The sequence below is a fragment of the Urocitellus parryii genome, chromosome 6, assembly GCF_045843805.1.
Source record: "Urocitellus parryii isolate mUroPar1 chromosome 6, mUroPar1.hap1, whole genome shotgun sequence".
NCBI classification, from domain to species: domain Eukaryota; kingdom Metazoa; phylum Chordata; class Mammalia; order Rodentia; family Sciuridae; genus Urocitellus; species Urocitellus parryii.
In genome coordinates, this window is record NC_135536.1 from 65,068,329 (window position 1) to 65,091,034 (window position 22,706).

Sequence of the window (22,706 nt, forward strand, 5' to 3'; positions counted from 1 at the left end):
TTTAAGTAAGGGATATTCCAACCCTCCTCTGTTTGCAGAGCTACTTTTGAAGTTCAGGGATTATTTACAGGAGAGATATATGGACAGGAAAAGTGCACAGAGAATCAGACTGTTCAAATTCAGAGAACAACTTTGTGTTTTTTTTTTCATTTCTCTTTCTACAAATTGCAAGCAGAAGGTAGGTTGCAGATGCAGCACCAACTTCAATATGTTCCATAAAGAATAAGGGGAAAACATAGAATAATAGCCAAAATATAAAGCATGCCTATGATGAAATATTGAGAAAAAAATGAAATGGTGTTCTTTCTTAAACCATTATGCTTTTATAAAGATAAAGAATAATCAGTAGGAATAGATCAGGCTTCCCTGTTAATGAAGCACTTTAAAGTTTATCATTTTAAAGTTTGAGATATAATTCATATACTATACAGTTCATTTATGTTTACAACTGGATGATTTTCAGTATATCTGCAGTTATGTAATTATCACCACAAACACTTTAAAAAACATTTTTATCACCCCTACCAGAACAACCTGGGACTGATTAGCAATCATTCCCATTCTCTCCCAAATCCCCACCCCTAAATGTAAGGAACCACCAATCTACATTCTATTTCTATAAATTTATCTATTCTAGATATTTCATATAAATGAACCAATACATGGTCTTTTGACTGGTTTCTTTAACATGGAATAACTTTTTCAAGTTCATCCATGTTGTAGCAAGTATACTTATTGTAGACTTTTTATCATCAAATAGTACCCCATTGTGTGTATAAATCAAACTGTTTTACATTTATCAGTCGGTGGATATCTAGGATTTTCTACTTTCTGGCTGCTATGAATATACATATACAAGTTCTTCTGTGAATATGTTTTCATTTCTCTTGGATACATACCAAAGAGTGAAACTGCTGGGTTTCTAAGTAAATGAAGGCCATCCTTTCATAGAGCTCAATAAATATTTAACATATAGCAATACACTCTAAGACTTACACACACTTTATAAAAGAACTATTTCTCCTATACCAAGTTAAATAAACCTACTTATAACTTGAGAAAAAGACAAAGTTCAGTGTTAGACAAAGCTCAATTTTCAAAAAAATTATGAAACAAATTATTTTCTTTTAATTTTAAAAAGATTCAGAGTTTCAGTTTGAAATGTTCATTATTTTATATTTATTTAAATATAAATAATGAATTGGCCTTTTTTACTTGAGTGTAAGAAATATTCACAGTGAAATTTCTGATATAGATAAGTAATAACAATCAAGGAACAATAAATAATGGACATTTAAAAAATCACTTACTACTGTTTCCTTGGCTGGAGGAGGCTTCATCTGTTGACTGGGAATCAGAACAAATGTCAAAGTACCATGCATATCAGACTACAATGAAAAGATAAAGTGATTGTTAAAATCCATATTTATGAAAATCATCCCATAATACTATGATCAATATTCCCCAAACTGGACTATTCTGGAACTCCTCCATAGTCTTATATGCAAATGTCCATAATTTCCAGATGCCTTGTGTGTGTCATCCATTTTTTAACTATATAGTTTTACTGCTAGGTTCCCTATTATTGCCTAACTGTGTTCATCATTTTTTAACTATATAGAGTTTTACTGCTAGGTTCCCTATTATTGCCTAACACTGACTGCTTCATTCAGCAGAAGCCTTCATTCGCCTCCAAACTTGACAGGAATCATTATAACTTCTGGTACCTAAGCAGCGGGAGCATTGCTCAATCTATAAAGTTAGTCAATAAAAAGGGTTAAAAATAATGATCAGAAGGCATTTTGCACCAGGCATGGTGGTGCATGCCAGTAATCCCAGAAGTTTGAGAGGCTGAGGCAGGAGGATTTCAAGTGTAAAGCCAGCCTCAACAATTTAGTAAGGACCTAAGCAACTTAACAGGGCCCTGTCTCTAAATAAAATATAAAAACAGTTAGGAATGTGGCTCAATATTTAAGCACCCCTGGGGTTCAACCCATAGTACCAAAAAAAAAAAAAAAGAAATTCTAATTCTAACAACAACAACAAAAACCTAATTTCTTAAAAAACAAATTATTTATTTATATATCTTTAGGGTTTTTTTTTTTTTTTTTTTTTAAGGTGGGCACATTATTTTGTTTTTATGTGGTGCTGAGGATCGAACTCAGTGCCTCAGGCATGCTAGGTGAGCACTCTACCACTGAGCCCCAACCCCAGCCCCCCAAAAATTTCTTAAGAGCTATCAATTATTCTTCACCTGTATGAACTTACCAACAAGTCAAAAACCTCATTGACATCTTTCCCCCTAATTTCAATGCCATTAATCTCCAGAACTTCATCTCCTTCATGTAAGAGACCACTTTTCTCTGCAGCACCTCCTTTTACTATCCGGCTAATGATGACAGAATCCATTTCATTACGAACTGTGGCACCCTAAAAAACAACAACACCACCACCTAATTTAAACACAGAAATGCAATTTTTTAAATTAAGAATTTCATCTTTAAATTCTAATTTTTTCTTTTCAACAATACTAGCCTTCAATTATCTTGAGAAAAAAATTTACTTACATAACTAGAGTAATAATTGTAATTAGATTTGAAAGCTGACTATTTTCCCCACAATAGTTTCTGCTTTAGAAACGATTAGAATTCTGAAATCAAGCAAACTTTTGAAGCATACAATAGCAGAAAAAAGCATTTGCTTTAAAAAAGTGTGAAGATCTATAATCATATTTGTTGTCTTTATGCTGATCCTATTCAAATTGTTTTAGTACATGTAGGCATGATTAATGAACATGACTTTTAACTACAAGAGCTTTTTAACATTCAAAACATGATGAAGAGGTGAACTCCAATCTGGTTGATTATGCAAATGTTAAATATTGAAGCTGCATTCAAAAAAAAAAAAAAGAAGCTGCATTCAATTAATATTCAAATGTATTACATGGGCTGGGGCTGGGGCTCAGTGGTACAGTACTTGCCTGGCATGAATGAGGCCCTGGGTTTGATCTTTAGCACCACACCAAAACAAACAAACCAACAAAAGAACCATTGACAACTAAAAATTATTTTTTAAAAATGTACTACACATAAATATTGGTATACAAATTGGAAGCACAACTGAAAAATTGTGTGCTCAAAAACTGAAAGTAAAATATAAAGAATAAAAATTGTTCTGCTAGACTTTTTTTTTTATTTAAACATTTTCTCATGACTTTACCAATTTGTATTCTCTTGGTGGAAGAATTACTTACATAAATTTCTATAAAACTACATTCCTTATATCAAGACACAATCTGAGACACAGGGATTAAAGAATATTTCTCTGATTATAAAGGAAAGATATGTAAGGCAATAATAACAGTCTGAGAAAAGAGATTTGAAAAGTTTTACATCTAAAAACTGTAAGACAAATAGTAAGGAATATATACTTTCTTTAAAAAATTATTTATTTATTCTAATTAGGTATATATGACAGCAGAATGCATTTTGATTCACTGTATACAATCGCAGCACAACTTTTTATTTCTCCAGTTGTACACAATGTAGCGTCTCACCATGCAGAGTCATACATGTACCTAGGGGTAATGATGACCCTCTCACTGTACCATCTTTCTTGCCCCCATGCCTCCTCCCCTCTGCCCAATCACAGTTCCTCCATTTTTCCCATGCCTCCGACCCCCCAATTACTGATCAGCATCTACTTATCAAAAAACATTCAGCCTCTGGTTTTTTGGGATTGACTTACTTCACCTAGCATGACATTCTCCGACTCCATCCATTTACCTACAAATGCCATGATTTTATCTCTTTAAACACTGAGTAATATCCACTGTGTAATATGCCACAGTTTTTTTAATCCATTCATCTACTGAAGGGCATCTAGGTTAGTTCCACAATTTAGCTATTGTGAATTGAACTGCTATAAACATTTTTGTGGCTTCATTATTATAGTATGCTGATTTTAAGTCCTTTGGGTATAGATCAAGGAGTGGGATAGCTGGGTCAAAAGGTGGTTCCATTCCAAGTTTTTTAAGAAATCTCCATACTGCTTTCCAGATTGGCTGTACCAATTTGCAGTCCCACCAGCAATGTATGAGTGTATCTTTCTCCCCACATCCTCACCAACACTTATGGTTGTTTGCATTCTTGATAACTGCCATTCTGATTGGTGTGAGATGAAATCTAATTTTGATTTGCATTTCTCTAATTACTAGAGATGTCGAACATTTTTTCATATATTTGTTAATCAACTGTATATCTTCTTCTGAGAAGTATTTGTTCAGCTCTTTATACCATTTATTGATTGGGTTGTTTGTTTTCTGGTGTTAAGGTTTTTTTTTTTTTTTTTTAATTCTTTATATATCCTGGAGATTAGTGCTCTATCTGAGGTGCGTATGGCAAAAATTTCTTACCAAAATGTAGGCTCTCTCTTCACCTTGCTGATTGTTTCTTTTGCTGAGAAGCAGCTTTTTAGTTTGAAACCATTCCATTTGTTGATTCTTGATTTATTTCTTGTGCTTTAAGAGTCTTGATAAGGAAGTCAGGGCCTAATCTGATGTGATGAAGATTTGAGCCTACTTTTCCCTCTATTAGGTACAGGATCTCTGAACTAATTCCTAGGTCCTTGATCCACTTTGAGTTCTGTGCAGGTGAGAAGTAGGGGTTTAGTTTCATTTTGCTGCATATGACTTTCCAGTTTTCCTAACACCATTTGTTGAAGAGGCTATCTTTTCTCCAATGTATGTTTTTGGTTAGTATGAGATAATTATATTTATATGGGTTCGTTTCTGTGTTTTCTATTCTGTACCACTGGTCTACATGCCTATTTTGGTGCCAATACCATGCTGTTTTTGTTACAATAGCTTTGAAGTATAGTTTAAGGTCTGGTATTGTGATACCATCTGCTTCACTCTTCTTGCTAAGGATTGCTTTGTCTATTCCAGGTCTCTTATTTTTCCAAATGAATTTCATGATTGCTTTTTCTATTCTAAGGAATGATTTAATTGGAATTAAATTTCAATTGGAATCATATTGAATCTGTATAGTGCTTGGGGTGGTATGGCCATTTTGACAATATTAATTTTGACTCTCCAAGAGAATGGGAGATCTTTCCATCTTCTAAGGTCTTCTTCAATTTCTTTCTTTAGTGTTCTGTAGTTTCCACTGTAGACATCATTCACCTCTTTTATTAAATTGATTCCCAAGTTTTCTTTTTCTTTTTTTTTTTTTGATGCTAATGTGAATGGGGTACTTTTCCTAATTTGTCTTTCAGAGGATTCATCACTGATGTATAGAAATGCATTTGATTTATAGGTATTGATTTATATCCTGCTACTTTTCTGAATTCATTTATTAATTCTAGAAGTTTTCTGGTGGAATTTTTTGGATCCTCTAAGTACAGAATCATGTTGTCAACAAATAACGATAGTGTGAATTCTTCTTTTCCTATTCGTATCTCTTTTAAAAAAAATTTTTAGTTGTCAATAGATTTTCTCTCTCTCTCTTTTTCTTTCTTTCTATGTGGTGCTGAGGATAGAACCCAGGGCCTCACACACTCCAGGAAAGTGCTCTACCATTCAGCCACTACTCCAGCCCTCTTTCTTTTTTTCTTTTTTTTTTAAATATATATTTTCTTAGTTGTACATGGACACAATACCTTTATTTATTTTCATGCGGTGCTGAGGATCGAACCCAGTGCCCCAACCCAAATTTCCTTTGTTTGTCTAACTGCTCTGGCTAGAGTTTTAAGGATTATGTTGAATAGAAGTGGTGAAAGAGGGCATCCATGTCTTGTTCCAGTTTTTAGAAGGAAGTTTTTTTCCAATTCTTCTCTGTTCAGAATGATGTTGGCCTTGGGTATAGTATAAAAAGCTTTTATAATGTTCAGGTATATTTCTACTATCCCTAGTTTTTCTTGTGTTTCAAACATGAAAGGGTGCTATATTTTGTCAAATGCTCTCTCTGCATCAATTGATATAATCATGATTCTTATCTTTAAATCTATTGATGTGATGAATTACATTTATAGATTTCCATATATGGAACCAACTTTGCATCCCTGGAATGAACCCAACTTGATCATGGTGCACTATTTTTTTAATGTTTTTATATGAGATTTGCCAGAATTTTATTGAGAATTTCTGCATCTATGTTCATCAGGGATATTGGTCTGAACTTTGTTTTCCTTGATGTGTCTCTGCCTCATTTTGGTATCAGGATGATACTAGCTTCATACAATGAGTTTGGAAGGGTTCCCTCCTTTTCTATTTCATGGAATAATTTGAGAAGTATTGGTATTAATTCTTCTTTGCAGGTCTTATAGAACTCTGTTGTGAATCCATCTGGTCATGGGCTTTTCTTGGTTGGTAGGCATTTGATGGTGTCTTCTATTTCCTTGCTTGAAATTAATTTGTTTAAATTGTGTATGACCTCTTGACTCAGTTTGGGTTGATCATATGCCTCTAGAAATTTATCGATGTCTTCAAGGTTTTCTATTTTACTGGAGTATAAATTTTCAAAATAGTTCCTAATTGTCTTCTGTATTTCAATATTTAAATATGTTATGATATTTCCTTTTCATCACAAATTTTAGAAATTTGAATTTTCTCCTTTTTGTTAGGGTAGCTAAGGGTTTGTCAATTTTATTTATTTTTTCAAAGAACCAACTTTTTGTTTTGTCAATTTTTTAAATTGTTTCTTTTGTTTCAATTTCATTTTCTGCCCTGGTTTAAATTATTTCCTGTCTTCTACTACTTTGGGTGTTGGTGTGTTATTCTTTTTCTAGGGCATTGAGATACAATGTCAGGTCCTTTTTTCTTGTTGACTTTTTCTTCTTTTAATGAATGAGCTTAATGCAATGAACTTTCTTCTTAGCACTGCCTTCATAGTGTTCCAGAAATTCTGATAAGTTGTATCAGAATTCTCCCTGACCTCTAAGAATTTTTTTAAATCTGCTCCCTAATATCTTCTATTATCCAGGCATCATTCAATATGGTATTGTTTAGTCTCCAGGTGTTGGAGTAGCTCCTATTTTTTATATTATCATTGATTTCTAATTTCATTCCATGAATGCAGGGTAATATCTTTACTTTTTTGTATTTGCTAAGACTTGCTTTGTGGCATAACATATGATCTAGTTTGGAGAAGGATCCATGTGCTGCGGAGAAGAAAGTTATTTGCTTGTTGATGAATAGAATATACTATATATGCCTGTTAAATCTAAATTACTGACTGTTTAATTGAGTTCTATAGTTTCTTTGTTTAGTTTTTGATTGGAAGATCTATCTAGTGGTGATATATATTAAAATACATCACAGTGGTGTGGTGTATTAAAGCCACCCAGTATTATTGTGATGTGGTCTCTTTGATTCTTGTAGTTGAGAAGGTTTTGTTTGATATACATAGATGTCCCATTGTTTGGGGCACAGATATTTATGCTTGTTATGTCTTGTTGAACTATGAAATGTCCTTCTTTATCCTTTTTCACTAGCTTTGGTTTGAAGTCCACTTTATCTGATATGAGGATGGAAATCCCTGCTTGTTTATGTGGTCCATGTGAGTAGTGCATTTTTTCCCCAACCTTTCACCTTCAGTCTGTGGATGTATTATCCTGTGAGATGAGTCTCTTGAAGGCAGCATATTGTTGGGTTTCTTTTTTTTAATCCAATCTGTCAACCCTTTAATTGGCTTTTAATTGATGAGTTTAGGCCATTAATATTCAGGGTTATTATTGAAATATGATTTGGATTCCCAATTTGGTTTATTTTTTGTTTTTAACTTGGCTTGGTTTCTCCTTTGATCGGCCTTTCCTTTAGTGTAGTTCCTCCCTTTGCTGATTTTCATTGTTGTTTTTCATTTCTTCCTCGTGGAATATTTTGCTGAGAATGCTCTGTAGTGCAATCTTTCTCGATTTAAATTCTTTTGTTTATCATGAAAGGTTTTTATTTTGTCATCAAATCTGAAGCTTAATTTTGCTAGATATAAGATTCTTGGGTGGCATCCACTTTCTTTTAGAGCTTGGTATATATTGTTCTAGGATCTCGTGGCTTTGAGGGTCTGGGTTGAAAAATCTACTGAGATCGGAATTGGTCTCCCCCATATGTAATTTCACCTCTCTCTTGTGGCCTTTAAGATTCTATCCTTATTCTACATGATAGGCATTTTCATTATAATGTGCCTTGGTGTAGATCTGTTGTAATTTTGTACATTTGTACAATAGTCCTGTAAGTCTACTGTATTTGATTTTCCAACTCATTCTTCATATTTGGGAAATTATCTGATATTATCTCATTGAAGAGATTGTGCATTCCTTTGGTTTGAATCTCTTTACCTTCCTCTATCCCAATAAATCTTAGATTTGGTCTTTTGATGCTATCCCATAATTCTTGGATGTTCTGTTGATGGTTTCTTCGCATCTTCACTGTGTGATCAACTTTATTTTCAAAATTGTATATTCTGTCTTCATTATCTGATGTTCTATCTTCCAAGTGATCTAGTGTGTTGGTGATGCTTTCTATTGAGCTTTTTATTTGGTTTACTGACTCCTTCATTTCAAGGATTTCTGATTGTTTTCTTTCCAGAATCATTCTCTCTTTCTTGAAGTAATCTTTTGCTACCTGTATTTGCTCCCTTATCTCTTTGCTGGTGTTATCAATTTTTGCCTGTATTTTCTCTCTTATGTCATTCTTTAATTAGCAGATCATTTTAATTATGTACGTTCTGAACTCCTTGTCTGATATTTCATCAACTGCACTGTCAATGGATTCTGTTGTAGTAGAATCTTGGTTTGTCTGAGCACTTTCTTCCCTTGTTTTTTCATGTTGTCAATGTGTCTTCCTTTCTTGCAGTGCAGATCTGAAGTATTACAGTTTCTACCCCATAATTTTGTAGGGTAAGGTACAGGTAATCTGCATGGACACTACAAGATTATGGGGTGAACAGTCCATGGCTGGTGTTCACTGCAACTAAAGATGGTGGCAGCAATAGCATTGGTCACTCAAAAAAGCCATGTCCCAAGATGGATGTAATCACTTTCAGAGATGAGTCTAAGCCTGGGCTCTAGGGTAGGTTGACGGGGGTGGTCCTAGGCCTGGGTCTGAGCTCAATCGTGGGTCCAAGAAATATATACTTTTAAAATAATATCTAAAGTATACAAGTAATTGTGTTTTAATAAATTCAACTGAATTAAAAGATTTGTTTCTAATTATTGTTTTGAAAAAGTAAGTTGGGAGAATAATAAAATAAATTACTTATCCTTCTTTGTTCCAAATAAATATTCCATAAGCTATTATATTAATTGAATTATGGATGAGTAAAACACTATTACTGCTGGGAGCAGTAGTGCACACCTGTAATCCCAGTAACTTGGGAGGTCAAGGCAGGAGTATCCAAGTTTGAGGTCAGGCTCAGTAACTTTGCAAGACTCTTAGTAACTTCGTAAGACCCTGTCTCAACATAAAAATAAAAAAAGGACTAGTGATGGAGTTCAGTGGCAAAGGTTCTTTGGGTTCAATCCCCAGTACCAAAACAAAACAAACAAACAAAACCACAAAACCAATCCACATACACACATACAAAAAAATACAATTAACAAATTTTTCTCAACTGAATAAGGAATATAAGATGAGCTAGAACACAGAATGAAGTACTCCAAACAGAACTCCAATAAAGTACTTCAAAAGAGAAAAAGCACTAAGAATATACTGGGGTCTTCTACTACTTTCCATATATGAGATCTCTGTGTAGAAAGAATCACTGGTCAGAGATGTAGGACACTTACCAATGGAATATCACGAGCTTTTTCTATACGAACTATTTTTACAGTTTCTCCTCCATACTGGCCAATGCTTTCATAAACTTTTTCATCTGTAATGGGTTCTAGCTGCATTTCCTGCTCAGCAACCTTATCATGGGCCAATAAAAGTGCCTGTTTCAAAGAAATCCACAGCATTTTAAGTATCAGCATGTTTTATTTCTATAAATAGATTTTTAACCTTATCATATACGTAGTATTCTGATCATTAAATCTTTAAAAGTGCTATATTTAGTTGTATGTGCAGAACCATTTCCAAACCTTCCAACTTAAGTATTGATGCAACCCTGTATCTGTTGGAACTACTGATCACTAAAGGTGTGTTAAGTGTACCACTGAATCCTCTGAAATGGCTTATTAAAGTTCAAAATGCTTATCAAACTTCATACAAACAAAATCAATGTAAAGGCATAATTACTCTAGATAATTAAGATTCATGGAAAATAAGCAAAATATGAACTTTTATCCAATTCTGAAAAAAGGAAGTTGTTTACAAAATAATTTGATTAATTTTAAATATGAAAATATATAATCCAACAATAATAATAAATTTGCAGAGGAGACTACAAACATCAAGACTGTCTAGACAATGTCTAAGGTTTCTTCCAATCCTAGAGAAGTTTGATTTTGCAAAACTAAAACAAAAAACCAGATAAATTTCAGAAAAAACATATAGATGCTGGTTCTGTTTTCTACCTGAATATGTGGAGCACTAAGCAAAGCAGTTAATTCTTGTCCTTCCTTCTGATGAACTGGCCTCAAAATGGTTTGTACCTAAGAAACAAAAACAAAAACTAAGATGATTCTTCCTAGGTTACAGGAAATATCAATTGCACCTATGCAGTACAAATCAAAGTTTAAAAAAATAAAAACAACTTGTAAGAAAAAAAACACAAGGAAAAATTACGAGGAAAAATTAGAATATACTTTTTCACACAGTTTCAAATCTTATGAAAAAAAACAGCACTCCTTATTTTAAAATAAACACTAAATAAGATTTTTGGTATTTATACCTATGAATGAAGTACTTCCATCTTGCAAGTTTCTCCTAACATACTACAAAATACACTAATAATGATTACATAAGGGAAGAAGACTGTTTTAACTTTGCTATTTTATAGTTTTTTAATCCTATGTTTACATAACTGTATTTAAAATCAGAGATGACACAGCAGTCTAACAGGACAAATTTATATGCACATAATAGAGCAAATACTATAACACAATGAACTGCATTAAAAATTTTCCCCAAAGTAGGACAATCTTTGAACTCCTAGGATAAGTACCCATTCTTATGATGAACTGGGGGCGGGCAGACTTTCTATTGCCTCAGCTGTGGGAGGATGGTACTTACCATTTAAATTTTCTTCACAGACTCATGAGATAACCTCAATCTGTGTCTGCATTCATGCTCCTCCTTTCTTTCCTAATGCTACTTGGGTTTTCTTTCCTTCTTTTTTTAAATTCATCTAATTCAATAAACTTTTGTCTATTTTCTTATTCTTTTCAAAGAACCAGCTTTGGAAAGTTTTGAAATCTATTGTTCCTCCCACTTAAATAATTTACACTTTTTCCTTCCCCATGCTGGGGAGTGAATAGAGGGCCTTGTGCTCTACCACTGAGTCACATACCCAGTCCCAAACAATTTTAATACTCTTCTTTTGTTTTATTTCTCTTTTCAGTTTCTAATCACTTGAGTAAGTTCAGTTCATCTATTTTCAATCTTTTCTTCCTAGCATAAATACTGAAAAGTATAATTTTTTTCTCTGTACACACATCACTTTTCCCCAAAGATTATATCATGTGCTTACTGTCAGACCTCTGATTTTCCCCCTTTTTCTATCTCCAAACAGAACTACCCACCAAAAAGAGCACTTTGCAATAATTAGGATTAACAAAACCAAAATTATCACTATTAGTGAAATTATATAGAAGTAAATCCATATATAGACTTTTTAATAAGAGTAATTCATGAGATAAAAAGAAACCCAGTAATTTCCTCTCTTTTATGGCTATTTTATATAATTCCCTATTCAAACCTAAGGGATGATAATCTAGGGATTAATTAATTTTCCCACAAGTATATCACAGCAATTATAAAGTAGAATCAAAACCAGTCTGTCCTTTGGTTTTGGTACCTAGAAAAATGTGTATCCAATAGTGCAGCTCTCTGTGTAAAAACAGGAATCGCACTGCAAATATTATCTTGTTAACTCCATTAAAATCTTATTATCTTCTTAACTCCATTAAAATCTTACTAATGGGGGCTGGGGCATGGCCCAGTGGCACAACACTTGCCTAGCACATGTGAGACAAGCAGTTGGATCCTTAGCACCACATTACAAATAAAATAAAGGCATTCTGTCCACCTACAACTACAAAAAAACAAAACAAAACAAAATCTTACTAATGGACAAAAGTCATGATCTAAAACTATGGATAACAAAAGGCTGATTTTTAAAATAAGGTGTTCTTTAACCTTTATCAAATCTACATCAATTTAAAAGAAAGTCTACAGTCCCTGACCATACACTTTTTAATTGCTGGAGGAAGCAACTCTGAAGAAGAAAGACAACTTTGGATTTAAAATATACCAAGAGTATACAAAAGATACAACTCAACTCAAATATAATTTTCTGTACGAGATATATTTCCCTAGCTCTATTTTTAAGTCAGTTCTTAAACATCTCTTGAGATCTTCCCTTTTAAAGACATTTAAAACTCCTGTAAGTACTCATTCCCTTCCCCTATTAATCCAATTTAAATATTGAGTGTCAATGTACATCATCAGCTACTTCTCAAAGGTCTAAGGCATTAAGTCTGTTCTTATAACTCCTTTCCTTTAAAAATGTTCTAGGGCTGGGGTTGTGGCTAAGTGGTAGAGTGCTTGCCTAGCATATGTGAAGCACCGAATTCGATCCTCAGTACCACATAAAAAATTTAAAAAAATTTTTTTAAATGCTCTAAATGTTTATCTTAAAAAAATACTCTCACTTAATGTTCTACTCTTTGGTAACTGTACTATTATTTCCTATTTTTTCTTCAGAGGCAAGTTTCTTTTTTACTTTAGAAATAATTTTAAATTACAGAAATGATATATATTAAATGTGAAAAATTAGAAAAAATATAATAAAAAGAAAGATATAAAAGGAAGATCTTTTATTATACCTAGGGATAATCATCTCAGTATATATCCTACTTTTATTTTTATATTTCTTTATTACCAAACTATTCACCTTGACATATATATCTGACAAAGGATTATCCATATTAAGAACTCTTGATTTTTACAATGAGAAAATGATCTTACCAGTCATTTCATGAAAGTCAGGGAATTGGGCAAAAAACATATAGAAAATGCTCAGTATCAGTAGTCATTATGGAAATGCAAATTAAAGCAAGATACCACTACAAAGCAGATAGAATAATAAAAAGGAAGACACATTTGACAGAATGATAAACAGGAAACAACCCATATATGCATCCCTACAATAGGAAAGCAGCTTAACAAATTGTGGGATAGTCATATAATGGAATATTACTCAGCAAGAAGTTACAAACTACCGGAACTAAGGATTTAGCTCAGTGTTAGTGTCTGTATAGCATGTGTGAGGCTCTGGGTCTGCAAGGGGGAAGGGGAGAAATAGTTACAAATTACTATTAAATATACAACATGGATGAATCTCAAAAACATTATGCTAAGCAAAAGAGGTCAGATACAAAAGACTATATACAGTCTTATTCCACATTATATGAAATGTCCATAGACTGCAAATTCATAAAATCAAAACACGATCTATGAATGGTACAGGGCTTGGGAAATGGAAGAAGTGGTTATTGTCTATAAAGGGCCATAAGGGAGCTTTGTGGAGTAATGGATGTTTCTACAACTTGATGTTATGGTAGATTTTACAGAATATGCCAAAACACATTGAAAAAACAAAACAAAACAAAACAAAAAACACCCATTTTTAAGTGTATGTGGACTATAGCTCAAGAAAGTTAGTTACCAAAAAAGCAAAAGCACCCTTGATTATGAAAAAAAATCTGTCATCCCTTACCCCCATACCAAAATTCAAGGTCATTCAAGTATAACCTATATACCTTGCTGCCCAGACATTTAAAATCATCTTCAGATTACTTATATTATTTAGGGAATGAATGTATTCAGTTCAGATGCAATTTTTTAAAAATGTTTTATAGTTGTAGATGGACAGAATGCCTTTATTTTATTTATTTTTATATGGTGCTGAGGATCGAACCCAGTGCCTCACACATGCCAGGCAAGCGCTCTGCCACTGAGCTACAGCCCCAGCCTCCAGATGCAATTTTTTTTTAATGAGGTTGGCTGAATCTGAAGATGTGAAAGCAGCTGACATCCTCAGCTGCACTATTTCGTTATTCTTTATACTTATTTTTGCCAAAGAGATAATGCTATTCATACTTTTATAACAGTTTTTAAAAATTACTTGACTTAGTACTAAATTATTAAAACATTATACTTTTCTATTGTCATTAAATATCATTTTCAATTCAAAAACAGAAATTTGACCATTCTAGTTCTTACTAGCTCTATCATTTGCAGGATCAAATCTAATCTCCTTAGCATTAAATATAAGGACTTTCATCATCTGATTCCTCTTTTCCAGCTCTGGCATTACTCATGTCTTAACCTTTTTGTTCCAGCATTAAACTGTTGGTTGTTCCCTACAAATGCTATACCGTCTCTCCACACTTAACTGTGATTGCACTAGATGTTTCAGCTACCTGAATTGCCTTATTCTATTTGCTTAGATACTATATTCTCATTTTATAAGACTGAACACATTTTATTTAAAATTGTGGAGAGACTGTATCCTCACTGGACTGCATTCATTTGAAAATAAAATGGTATTTTATTCAATTTTATATTTGATTATTAGCAGAATGTTTTGCAAAAACAGCGCGAAAGCCAGGCATGGAGGCTTAAACTTGTAATCCCAGTGACACAGGAGGCTGAGGCAGGAGATAGCAAGTTCAAAGCCAGTCTCTACAATTTAGTGAGACACTGCTTCAAATTAAAAAAAATAAAAAGGGCTGGGGATGTGGCTCAGTGGTTAGGTGGCCCTGGATTCAATCCCTGGTACCAAAAACAACAAAATAAATGGTACTCAAATGTTTGATGAATTCAGTGAAAGGAGGAGAGGGCAGGAAATCCTCCTTTAATGTCTCCTTTATCTTTATTCCCCACAAAAGGACAGTATGTCCTATTAATTTTCTGTTTAAATCTCTTTAATTCCATGTCCAAATGCTATTTGAAATCTTACATCTTGACAATAACAAATAGGCTCTCTATGCCTCCATTCTTGACCTCACATACCTTCTACAATGTTGTTAGAATAATACTTTAAACTGGGCACTATGGCATATGCTTGTAATCCCAGTGACTCCGGAGGCTGAGGCATAAGAATCTTGAGTTCAAAGCCAGCCTTAGCAACTGCGAGGTGCTAAATTTTCCTTAGTAACACATAAAAATGGAGAAACACATACAAATCTAAATAAAAAATTACCTATTTATCTACCAATTCATTGAAAGCCTTGTTAAAAATTTATATGATTATAATATCTTAATGGAATATAAATGTGCATATGTATATACTATACCTATATTTTAGCAGTCAATATGTTGAATACCATTTTATCAAATATTTTATTATTGTTCTTCTAAGTAACTAATATGACTCATTCAAATTGGGACAAATTTGAACTTTACCTGTCCCTTTACTTTATATTTCACCACTTCTGGTATTATTGCAGTGGCTACTATTTACAGAAAAATGATGAATCCTAGTGGTGAGTCTGGGTATCTTTAATCTTAATGCAGTCTTAAAAGGTAATGCATTGGCTGTTTCACCATTCAATAAGATGTTATTGGTTTCCAACATCAATCTTTGTCAAGTTAACTAACAAAATATGTCTGATCTTAGAATTTTTAATCACAAGGAAAAAGTATTTAATTTTTTTCAGATGTCTTTCTTGCATCAAATTGATTTCTCCTTTCAACTAGTTATTACTTAAAATTTTTACCAAAGTAGATCAATCATAAGATACTTTTAAATTTATTAATATAACTTACTTGGCCCTCAGGACCTAGATTCCATCTTTTAAGATCATATCCTACCCTTTACTCATTGTTCAAGAAACATGTCAGGCTTTCTCAATCACTATCATCTTTGTGCCCTTTGATAATAGAACGCCTTTTCTTAGGCTTCCTGCTAATTTCTCAATCAACCTTCAAGACTCAGCAAATTAAATCACCTTCTATGCTTCTTCCTCATTTCTATCACTCCTCTCTTCTCCACCACACAAAGAATTTGGCACATCTCATTGTGCTATTGGCTTGTATTATATTCTAAGATGTTTTTGGATAAGCAAAAGTTCACTTAATGAAGTCCAAGTTCTCAATCTTTTCTTTATAAAAGCACTATAATAACCAAAAATTATGTTTTGTGTTTATTAATAAATACCCTAGATGATCAAAGATTTAATTTATATCTTAATACGTGAAGTTTTCTTAGACTTCATTATTATATAATAATGTTTAACTGATATTTTAAGTGTATAAAAACAAAGAACACTTCCTAATGTCTCACTAAAGTCCTTGAGTTTTTCACTTAAATTTCCACTTAAAAATGTTAAAACTGGCTGGGAGAGGTAGTTCATGCCTATAATCCCAGTGGTCAGGAGGCTGAGAGAGGAGGATTGAAAGTTCAAACCCAGCCTCAGCAAAAATTGAGGACCTAAGCAACTCAATGAGACCCTGTCTCTAAATACAAAATAGGGTTGGGGATATGTCTCAGTGACCAAGTGCTCCCGAGTTCAATCATGGTACCCCCCACCCCCAGGTAAAAAAAAAGATACAACTGTCTCAGTGGCTTGGGAGGCTAAGATAGGAGAATGGCCAGCCCCAGCAATGGCAATTTGCTAAGTAACTCAGTGAGACCCTGTCTCTAAATAAAACACAAAATAGGGCTGGGGATGTGGCTCAGTGGCTGAGTGCCTCAGAGTTCAATCCCCAGTACTGCCCCCCTCCAAAAAAAGATACAACTGAAGCATGAGGTAATTTCTTCTTTTAAATTCCAGATTGTTGGAATTATGAATGCTAAAATGTAATCTATGGGCATATGTACAGCCTAATAATTCTTATTTTGTGACTACAAAATCTCACCTTTAATATCCAGAAATACAAAATGGGACAGAGGTGAGGGGCGATAAGCTGATAGCTAAAATTTTTTTCCCAGTAAAATAAATGCAATGGGTTGATTTAACCTTTAGAACTTTGTTATCAGATTTAATAGTCCTCTTTGATGAGGACTATAAGTATGTGCTTTTCTGCAATTGTAATTGCATTAAATATAATGGTCTGAAAGTTAGGGCTATTTCACAACCATGCACTGTACCAACTCCAGGGAAAACCATTCACATTTTAGCTCAACCATGTATTGTAGCCCTGACTAGGTTAGCCATTTGCACTCATTTTAAGACTACACTCAGTTCAAGGTCACTCCACCAACACCAATATAACACAAAATTATCAAGTATTTCCCTTGGTGTGAGTTAACTTTTCTCAATTGGAGCAGTTCCAAACTCTTTTTCTTTTCTCATTCTCTTCTCCAACCATTGTTTTATTCAGCAAAAACAAAGGCTAGCTAGATAAAACATTCTTAACACTTAACTGGAGGGAAGGGAATGATGATAATGATTTATTGGGGATTTCTCTCAACCCCACACATTTATTTTTACAATTACACTATATTTGTGTATAGTAATAAGATCAAAGTAATGCTAGTTATTTTTTAGTTTCTGTAAAGAAAAAGTAATTTTCAGACAAACATTTTAAACTATCATAAGTAAACATAGGGGCTGGGGATGTGGCTCAAGCGGTAGCGCGCTTTTAGAATTATTATTTAAAAAAATATTTTTAGTTGTAGATGGACACAATGCCTTTATTTTATTTTAATATGGTGCTGAGGATCAAACCCAGTACCTCACACAAGCTAGGCAAGCACTCTACCACTGAGCCACAACCCTAGCCCCTATTATTATTTTTTTAAATACATTTTAGTTGTAGATAGACAGAATATCTTTATTTTATTTATTTTTATGTGGTGCTGAGGATTGAATCCAGTACCTCAAGTGTGCAAGGCACTCTATCGCTGAGCCACAACCCATCCCCTGGAATTATTATTTTTATATTATCAAAATAACTTAAAACCCAAGAAGAACGACATAACATCCACTCCCCTGCAACTAGAGATGGTTTATTTATATCTTTTTTAAGCCTTTGATTTGAGAGATATTTGCTGACAGATTAAACATTAGCAACTAGTATCAGAACGTAGAACTTGTCAGCTAGGGTTGTAACTCAGTGGTAGAGCACTTGCCTAGCATGTATAAGGCACTGGGTTTAATTCTCAGCACCACATAAAAATAAGTTAAAAAAAAAGTCCATCAACAACTAAAAAAGAATTTAAAAAAAAAACTAGAATTTAAAGTCAGCATGTTAACAGAAGAAAATTTTACAGTATATTAGAATTCAGTAATTTGGAACATCCACACAGTTTTTTTTATAGAAAAAAACTTCAAAATACCTACAATTAATCAATCTTAAAGAGTTACACATTTATGATCCATGGTTATCTCACTTATAATTTTATTGTATCAGTATTCTTTTTTCTGAGTTTATAATGTCCAATTCTTAAAATTAATAAACCACACTAAAAACATTAAAAACTTGATGTATAGTAATTGAAATAATTTTTACTACTAGTACTACAATTTTATACATAAAATTAACCTTCTACAGAAAACAAAACTCTTGACTCTGAACATTAAATATACATTTTTTTCAGGATAAAATGCATATAACCAACTTTTCCTATCACAAAAATTGTTAACATTTAATTAATTTAAATAAGCTTGATAAGTACATTAGTTACTTTATAATAATATTGACTTACTATCATTATTACCTTACAGATGTCAACAAGAAGTTCAAAATACATACCTCTTGTGCAAGATCTTGTGCGCTGGAACTAAGAGGAAATGGAGGACTGGCCTTGTTCATGTGTACAGTGACAGCATTGTGTATCTTAAATGCATTCTGAAAATCTTTATTTTGTACAAGTTGCAAGAGCAGTGAAATATCCTCCTGGCTCTGAGAATCTACTAAAGTATGTTGGATATGTTTAAGTGAGGAAAACAAGTCTTCCACTTCTAGTAAAAGAAAGAAAAAGTATCAAAAGATTAATTGTTTTGGTCTTAATTCAACATGTATTTTAAGATAAAATTTCTTGAATCAATTTTCAGGGGAAAAAAAACCTGTAAATATTTTGGAGTGTTACAATCCATGTTCTTTTACTTATTTTTAAGTAAAACTATAAACACTGTGTAAGAGGATAATTTGCATCTTTGAAAGTTTTTTAATTACAAACTAATCTATACTCCTTATAAAAAATATACTCCTTTTATAAAAAAAAATGAGGGGAGGAAAACAAATTAATAAAGTTAAAAACTATCAACAGTCCCATCTCCTAGAAGCAATTTTACTTAACAGTCAGTATATTTTCCTATTTTATTTAACAGTATGTTGTAATTGTTTTTTCATATCACTAAGTAGTCTTTTGAAACATATATAATGGCTCCATGATATTTTACTTGGTTAAACCGTTCTTTATAATGACCATTACACAAAAGTTGAACATTTAGGTTGCTTCCATTTTTTGCTGTTGTAAGTAATAATAAATATTTTAGTACATAATAATCAGTGCTGAATATAAATCTGAGACTTACATTTTATTAAAATAGTTCCTAGAAACAGAACTTAAGAGTTTGGCATTTTAAAGTTCGAATAGACTTCTAGGGAGATTTGCTAATTTAAATCCCATTAGCAATATTTTTAATCAGAAGTCATCATTTTCAAAAACTTTGATTTCTTTGATTAATAGGGAAGCTGAAGTTTATTCATGTTTATCAGGAACTTCTGTTGTCCCTAAAACTCTAATGAATATGTGTATTCCTTAAAATTGTACTTGGAAGTTCTGGGCATCTGTTTTGTATCATAGGTCTACTAAATGCATATATAACACATACATTTTTCTGGGAAATGGTTATTCCAAAATGGTTAAGAACCATTGGTAATCTCTTCCCTACTCCCCAAAAGGGTCTATATGTAAGAGCATTAAAATAAAAAGTCATTACATTAAAAGTCATCATTTTAAAATTTTTCTTGGCTTTTAAAATTAGTTAATCATTTTTTCAGTATACCTCCTGTTCCCTTTTCCCCACTCTTCTATAAAGAAAAGTCCTATTGAGGTACTGACTGAAATAAAACCTATAAATGAACCTGGGAAAAAGTTATAGTGGATACTGGTTCATATATACAGTCATATGGAAAAAAGAAACTTCCCATTTAAGTCTTTTTGTTGTTTCTTCCTATAAAATCTAATTTATTGATTGAAACATTTAATGAACTAGTGGAACAGATCAAGTTACCAAACACTCAAGTGTTTTCAAACTAGCATTAATACAAGGAAATATGAACAAAACCAAATGTAGCTAAAACAAATAAATTACTTAAGAGCAAATCTGAAATACCAAATGACACATGCCCTGTGATAAAATGAATATGTACTGACAAATAAGTTTAGCAACTTAAAGGTCATTAAAAGTGATGTGGCTTCTGTCCTATAACATACAAAGAAATAAATACCTATGGCTTTAGCCCTAATGCTGATTATCATAAATGAAATGAGTTCATTTTCTTTACTCAGTTCTTCATTACTATATTCTGACAAGATTTTTTCCTTTGATATTAAGAATGATGTCATAATGAATAATAAAATCAGTAGTATTAATGCAGGGATTCTTATTTTGGTATACATTCTCATTCATATTTTAATTTCATGTAAAAATTCTTAATTTCAAAGGTCAGAATATTTAGTTGTAGATGGAAAACAACTTTGTTCCTAAGGGGTACATCTTAAAAAGTACTTTATAAACTGGACAGAGTGGCTCAAGCCTGTAATCCCAGAAGCTCAGGAGGCTGAAGCAGGAGGATCACAAGTTTAAAGCCAGCCTTACCAACTTAGCAAGGTTCTAAGAAACATAGCAAGACCCTATATCAAAATAAAAAGGGCTGAAGAGTGGCTCAGTGGTTAAGTGCCCATGGGTTCAATCCCAATTAGAAAAAAAAAAAAAAAAAAAAAAGTATTTCATAAATACATATTATTCCAAAATGATTTTCTACTCATTCAGAGAAATGTTACCTTCTCTGATGGCTATATTTATAACTTCAAATAAAAATTCACCTAAGTTCTTCAACGTTCTGTGCAATTTCAGAGGGAATTTTAAAAATCTAATCAGATCCTACACTAAATCAGTACTGTTAAATATGTACACTCTTCTGTAATTAAGATGAAGACAGGGCTGTAGCTGTGGCTCAGTAGCAGCGCGCTTGCCTAGCATGCTTGGGGCACTGGGTTCGATCCTCAGTACCATATAAAAATAAACAAATAAAACAAAGGCATTCTGTTCAACTGCAACTACAAATTTTTTTTTTTTTTAAAAGATGAAGACAGGAGATTAGGCGTGTAGCTCAGTGGTAGAACACTTGTCTAGAATGCCTAAGGTCCTGAGTTCATTTTCTAGTACCATAAAAAAGATAAAGATATACCACAGAAGAGAGGACAGAATACCAATAGAAGAGATTCCCTTCCATAACTCCATTTACAGACAACAGATATAAGGAGAAAGAACCATATACAGAGAAAAAGATGCATGGAAAATCACACAGTTACCATGAAAGACCGACATAAGTACTAACTCAGGGAATGGACAAAGAAGGGAGTACTGAGACAGAGAAGAACCCAGAGCAGGGCAGATTAGGGACATATGGTAGAGGAGAAGCAGAGGCAGGCACAGCAAATCTGCCTTTCATAATAAGTTCTAGTCTATAGCAATTTTCCTACAAGGAAGCTCTTTATATATAGTTTAAATTCCTTGCCCTGAAGTTTGATCTATTTCTCCTTACTTGATTTTCAGTAGAAATTACTCTAAGTTTCATCATGGTCTCTAACATTTCATATAATACTTAAATTCTGATTATTTATGTTAAAAGAAAGGCTAAATGATCTTAAAGGGAAAAAATCATTTTCATTTGCTTTAGAGTACAATTATTCAGATAAATATAAACATATGTAGTGGTCCACAAATCCATCCCTTTAATTCTCCAGTCCTAGCCCTCTCCTGAGAATCTAAAATGTAAAAGAATGAAGATTCTAAAATAGGCAACAAAAAGCAATCACCAGGGTTGAGATTGTGGCTCAGTGGTAGAACACTTGCCTAGCATGTGTGAGATGCTGGGTTCAATTCTCAGCACTGCATGTAAATACGTGAAATAAAGGTTCATCAACATCTAAAAAATAATTTTTTAAAAAAGCAATCACCAAGAGTTATATGAAATCCTATCTTCAAATACATAAGACTCTGGGCAGCAAGATTGGAGAATTTTTTGATTATATAAACACTAAACTTACCTAAGGAAGCTAAGGCATCTCCATCTCTAGAGATGTTTCAAAGCAGATAAATACAAATATAAACAGTAGTACACTCTGAATTAACTTTATTTTTACTTATTACTCCCACTTACCCCACAAGAAAACAGTTTCTGGTGATCTATTTCAGTATTAAGATTTCTTTGTTTAAATATCAGGTAGTCTTTTTTTTTGGGGGGGGGTGGCAACCTTGAGATTGAATCTAGGGTCTTGAACATGCTAAGCAGATTTCTCTACAACTGATGTGATGTCCCCATCCATTTTTCTTGTTTAAATTTAAGAACATAAAAATCCCCGAAC

General features: G+C 32.9%; 1 protein-coding gene across 4 annotated transcripts in view; it reads right to left on the bottom strand.

Annotated features, from left to right (window-relative positions):
• The window catches only part of Pals1 (protein associated with LIN7 1, MAGUK p55 family member), a 96,853-nt gene that overhangs the window by 29,474 nt on the left and 44,673 nt on the right, over nt 1-22,706 (bottom strand). For all 4 annotated transcript variants that reach the window (XM_026385156.2, XM_026385155.2, XM_026385153.2 and 1 more), the window contains 5 exons: nt 18,860-19,068; nt 10,510-10,587; nt 9,781-9,927; nt 2,269-2,430; nt 1,311-1,388 (listed from right to left, as the gene is read on the bottom strand). In XM_026385156.2, coding sequence (XP_026240941.1) covers nt 1,311-1,388; nt 2,269-2,430; nt 9,781-9,927; nt 10,510-10,587; nt 18,860-19,068 — 674 coding nt within the window. The remainder of the gene's footprint in view (nt 1-1,310; nt 1,389-2,268; nt 2,431-9,780; nt 9,928-10,509; nt 10,588-18,859; nt 19,069-22,706) is intronic.